A 5,281-nucleotide genomic window follows, 5' to 3' on the forward strand; every position below is an offset into this window, starting at 1 on the left:
GCCACTGATGAAATACTGTCCAAACACCAGAATGTCCTAAGTGTTGGGTATAAATGTAGTGGATGGATGCAGTGGTGGAGGGGATTTTTTTACCCTTCCCTTGGAGGTAAAGAATCAGAGGTTGAAGAAGCGAAGCCTCCTCTCGTCTAAACCCTGTAATGCTACTTAGACAGGCTCTTATCTAAAGAGCAGGGATGATTAAATAGACGGCAAACGCACTGCGCACGGCCCACCACCCTCCCCTCCCTCCCTCCCTCCCTCCCCCCAGGCCAACCTGAGCCAAACTGGCTCACGCCGGTCTGATGAGGCACACAACACATTGAGGGAAACCACATCCTCCCATGAGTAAACCTGCTGCCTTCAAATGCCCCCTGCTGCCTCAGACTACAGAACAATACAGGCTGAGGTGATGTCGCCATTCGCCTCCTTTATTAGTTTATTATCGATAAGAAATGACATGAGTCAACAGTACAGCTCGTACGCTGCTCTGTGATGTGTCCATCCACACAAAGAAATCCCCATCAGTTTCCCTTTTTCATGGTGATCCGGATTGTTTAACTGCAGGCCTCTCCCTGTTTAAGAACAACAGGGGTCACAGCTGTGGCAGATGCTGGCTGAGATGTTATTAGTGAGAAATGGGGGTTCTAATAATAAATAAGATTCTAATTTTGGATCCAGAAGTTTAATTTTACACCAAAATTTCATACAGCCTGACACTTCTGGGTCACTCTTTCCTTATAATGCCTGAGGACGCTTTTTGCTTTCTCTTTTTCCATCCTCATGGTCTAACTCCTCACTGATCCTCAAATGATAAACCATATTTTGTATCCTATGGATTTTAAACAAGATTACAGGAACCAGAATTAAAACCTCAAATGCCAATTATGTGTAGTTATCTGTCATAAACAGGATCCACTAACCTGGTGTGACAACCAATACTTCAAACCACATAAAACATGTGTAAGAAAGACAAAGGTTCTGCTTTTGTAGACAAGAGTTCAATAATTTATTAAAAATGACAAATAAAGGAACATTATAAACGCACATCATTGTGCTATAACATTTCAGTGACAATGACACATTAGTGGCCACCAATGACTTCTGCTCATATAACAAATACAAGCTGCGAGACAAGGCATGTGTTCAGGACAGGCATTCATGTAGGCAGGTTCTTCGGCACAATAAAGTCTCATATTGCAGCTGTGCAGCACCATCAACACGGTGATGTGCAACTGCGCACGGTGCAGCTCCACAGTCACGCATCCACAGGAATGCATTCATGAATTCAAGTCTCAAAAGGAAAACGTGGCTGCCCTCCGTATTCCCACTGGCTCCTTCTCGCGCCATCCGCTCCGGGCAGGACTCTCCGCTGTCACCTCCGTCCACGAGGCCACAGCTGAGGCACGGAGTCCTCCGGGCGGCGCATGGCGGCACACGCTCCGCGCACCTGACGCGCCTTTCCAGGCGACGAGTGCTATAACCCAGCACTGAGTGTTTTCACATTCGGCTCACACACGAGCCCGTAGAGAGAGATTACACCCCGCCAGTCATCGCAGGTTGAGCAGCTGTCGGACCATGCCCGCGATCTGGAGGAACTTGTCCTTCTTGCGCTGCTTCAGAGCCATCAGGGCCCGGGACGTCTGCTCCGGGTCCTGGGTGTAGGAGAAGATGCTCCTCACTCTCTCCTCCGCCTTCATGTCGCCAGTTTTCTGGAAGAGCCTCATCAGCGCGTCCTGGTTCACGCTCTCGAAGATGTTGGCCACAGCCTTCTTGCGGTGCGCCGTGTCGAACTTGTTGCCGTGGACAGACGGGCTGACCCGGCGGCATTCAGAGGTCGCGTACGTGGACATCTTCAGTTCTCTTTGTCTCTCCGGTGGTCGTCTTGTGTGTGTTCTGCTCCAAGCGAGCCCCTCCAACTCGCTGAGGATGAGTTGTCAGGCGCGCACTGCTTCGCCGGAGCGGCTTTGGGCTTGAGCGGCAGAGCGGAGTGAGTGCGGAGGAGCCGAGAGCTGCGCGCCTTTTATAGCGCTGCTGCAGGAGGAGCGCTGCGCCCCGACAGGACTCGGTCCAGCGGTGACATCAGCAGTCGTGGAGCAGACACAGGCGCCGCCCCCAGGAGCGCAGCGCCGTCCATCGTCTCCAAGTGCGCACGGCAGTCTGATGAAACCAGGGAGAGAAATATCACTGCATCTCTCTGATGGAGTGAAGAAACACACTTACTATTGGCCATATGCCATCCTTTTATATATGTTTACATTTCCTTCTATAACATTAAATCTCGATATTTTTATATTTGTTTCTACATGTGTATGAAGTTCTCTTTCTTTGTTATGTAATGTTTTTATACAGTTGTCTTAATCTCAGGGAGTCCAGGTTTTCTGCTGCAGTACAATGACAAGAATCTTAAAATCTAGTATTGATTTAATTTATCTTTTACATTCTGCTACAGAGAAGAATGCCTCATTTGAGTGTTAAATTGAACTATTATATTGTTAAATATATTATTGTAATATTATGGATTTATGACTGGTTGTTAAATGTTGCTGACATTAAATGTTGCTGACATTTTTTACAGCATTTACCACAAACAAATGCTGACATTACTGTCATACTGTGATTGTATATGTTTATATTTCTACCTTAACATATTTCTCAAACTTAATTTACCATTGATATTTTAAAAGCATTGGAAATACTCAAGTAAACCTTACATTAACTTAACAAACCTGCAGCAATACATCGATTCCACTGCTGATCTACATTTAAATCAATAGAAACATTAATATAAGTCTATGATGGTGACTGGTATGTGTGATGTATGGTGTTACTATATGTGCAGAACACAGATGTAACCATTGAAACTTGATGTCTTAGCTTATCTGAGTCATTTGTGTGTGTTCACTTGTTATTGTGGCAGGTTGATGAGTAAACAGACCAGTTTACAAAGCAGGAAATAAGCTAAATAAAGTTGCTGGTCTGCTCTCTCACAGAGAGGCGTGTTTACTGTGAGCGTGAGTGTAGTTTTCCTGTTGGAACCTACAGCACAGACTGAAGCTGAAATGTAAATTTAGCCCAAATACGGAACTCATGCTAATTATTTTGATATTATAATATTGTCAATTTCCACAAGGGTTATTTTTAAAACTGAATTAATGCTGTAAGTTGTGTTTTTGCTGTTTCCAGAATTGCTGCAGAAGATCATATCTTGCTTTATTTCCAGTTAGCAGTGCTAAAAATATTTCAGCTTGTATTTTGGCCGTCATATGGGAGGGTTAGTGAGTTGTGTTTACAAGTGGAGTTGACCTGTGGACCATGCAGCCTGCTGATCTGAGCTGATAAGGCCGCGAGGCGTTTCCCCTTGAGACGCGACTCCACTCATAAACAACATGTGTCAATCTCATGCTGCCGAAAAATGTCCCCATGTACAAATGTGAGCACAGGCTGGTGCCTTATATGGGAAAAGCCGGTCAGGAGCAGCGGTGACCACAAGTGGTTCAGGAAGTATATTTTTTCCTCCAGAGATCTGCAGAATGGAGCTCATCGTGGTATGCCCAGCATGTGGCACTGCACTTTCTGTGGTGAGTCTGAGGGGAAACAATACCCAGATCTTCGCCTCACAGCTTTGTTTTCCAGCTGTCGCCACAGGATACCTGTCTCGTCTCGAGCTGGAATGACAGCTATGACTGGAGACAAAGAATGTCACCACACTTCCACGAAGAAAAAAGTGTTGATTGGTGGAAACGGCATATTTATGACCCCAGAGTTATTCCCAAAGGCACGAGAGACAAGCAATGCACAATGAGAATTCAGCGGAGAGACGGAAACTGGAGCCTTGAGCCGCTGACCCTGTTCTCCTGTCCACACCAAGCATTCTCACTTTGTCATAACAAAAGGGACGCAAGTTTATCTGGGGTCAAAGTTCAGTTTTATTTTTCCCCATAGGGAGGGATTCTCCGGAGACACTTGGTTTACTCCCTCATACATCTCTTGATGATAAGACTCTGAACATCCCATTTTGGCTCAAATTGCATAATCACTTTCCCAAAATGTCCCTAAAATAGAGTCCAGGTCACGGATAAGGCTGTTTGGGAAGGAGGCAGCAAGTTGAGACGAGCCGATTATCACAAGTTTGACTCCTGATTAAGTTCCACAGTCAATGTTCATCTTTATCTCGCTACACCAACTTTCCCTCCTCGCTGTCTTTGTTTATGGCTGTACTGTTCTTCAGGCAGGAAAATGTGATAGTCACTCAAAGCCTGGCGTGAGTTGTCTTGATCGGCAAGAAGGCTCATCCTTAGTTACAAACTATCTCTGCTTAAAAGCAATATCTCAATTTGAAAATGCTCCACTTTGCTTTGGTGTGTTAGGACCTCACAGCTTGTGATATCACAGGAAGGTTGCATAACGCAGCAGCAAGCCAAAAATAAAATATTTTACAACATGCGTCTGCTGAGCCCAACATCGGCCAGTGAGCCAAAACTCACTCATAAGGATTGTGAATACCAGACACTGCGAATAGAGTAAATGTCCTGTATTTACACAGCACTTTTCTAGTCTTGATGACCCGGCACAGCTGTCAGGGGCAAAAAGACTGGGATCAAACTGCCGGACCTCTGGCTAGGGGACACCCCGCTCTATCTACTAATACAGTATAATGCAAAACTGCTGAACAGACTGATTCTCGTACAGCAACTATTATTTTTAGCATGTTACAGCACACCAAGACGATTGTGTTTTTACTTTGCTGCTCCGTGTAATACCTTCAGCTTATATTGTGCCGGAGGTGGAAGTGGGGAAATTCCCCACATCATAGAATGCACAATAGTGGAACCATTGTGGGCCAAAGTTAGGAAAGTCCTGGATCATTATTTCTCTTGATCCCATCCCCAACAAACTATTCAAATCTGTCTCTCATTGCTTTATTGATGACCTACTAGGTATCATCGACAGGGCCTTTCATGTCTCAGTTGGTGGTTTTAAACCAGCTCTGTACATGCTCCCACTTACTTATCATAAGTAAACAAAACATATTCTGCCATCCATATGCCGATAATACACAGTTGTACATTTCCCTTTCCTCTGATGATTACAATCCTGTTAACACACTGGTAAACACTACTGCTCTGTGTGTTCATTGTGTGTGTTGTGCCCTACTGTGTTCACACGGATGGGTCAAAAGCAGAGGACAAATTTGCATGTAGTGTGTGCATGTGCATGTGTGTGGGACCAATAAAGGAATCTTGAATCTTGAATCTTAAACTGTATGATTGACATTAATTGC

The 5,281-nt window shown here is 44.9% G+C and overlaps 1 protein-coding gene across 1 annotated transcript; it reads right to left on the reverse strand.

Annotated features, from left to right (window-relative positions):
• Window positions 1-982: 982 nt before the first annotated feature.
• tcima (transcriptional and immune response regulator a) lies at window positions 983-2,043 on the reverse strand. Its single transcript, XM_035167026.2, has one exon. The coding sequence runs from the start codon at window positions 1,848-1,850 to the stop codon at window positions 1,548-1,550; it is 303 nt and encodes a 100-aa protein (XP_035022917.1). The 5' UTR covers window positions 1,851-2,043; the 3' UTR covers window positions 983-1,547.
• Window positions 2,044-5,281: the final 3,238 nt, after the last annotated feature.

The sequence above is a fragment of the Hippoglossus stenolepis genome, chromosome 9 (assembly GCF_022539355.2).
Source record: "Hippoglossus stenolepis isolate QCI-W04-F060 chromosome 9, HSTE1.2, whole genome shotgun sequence".
NCBI classification, from domain to species: Eukaryota; Metazoa; Chordata; class Actinopteri; order Pleuronectiformes; family Pleuronectidae; genus Hippoglossus; species Hippoglossus stenolepis.

Excerpts from the sequence above, each read along its gene's own strand:
- tcima (XM_035167026.2), bottom strand. The coding sequence starts at position 1,850 with ATGTCCACGTACGCGACCTCTGAATGCCGCCGGGTCAGCCCGTCTGTC.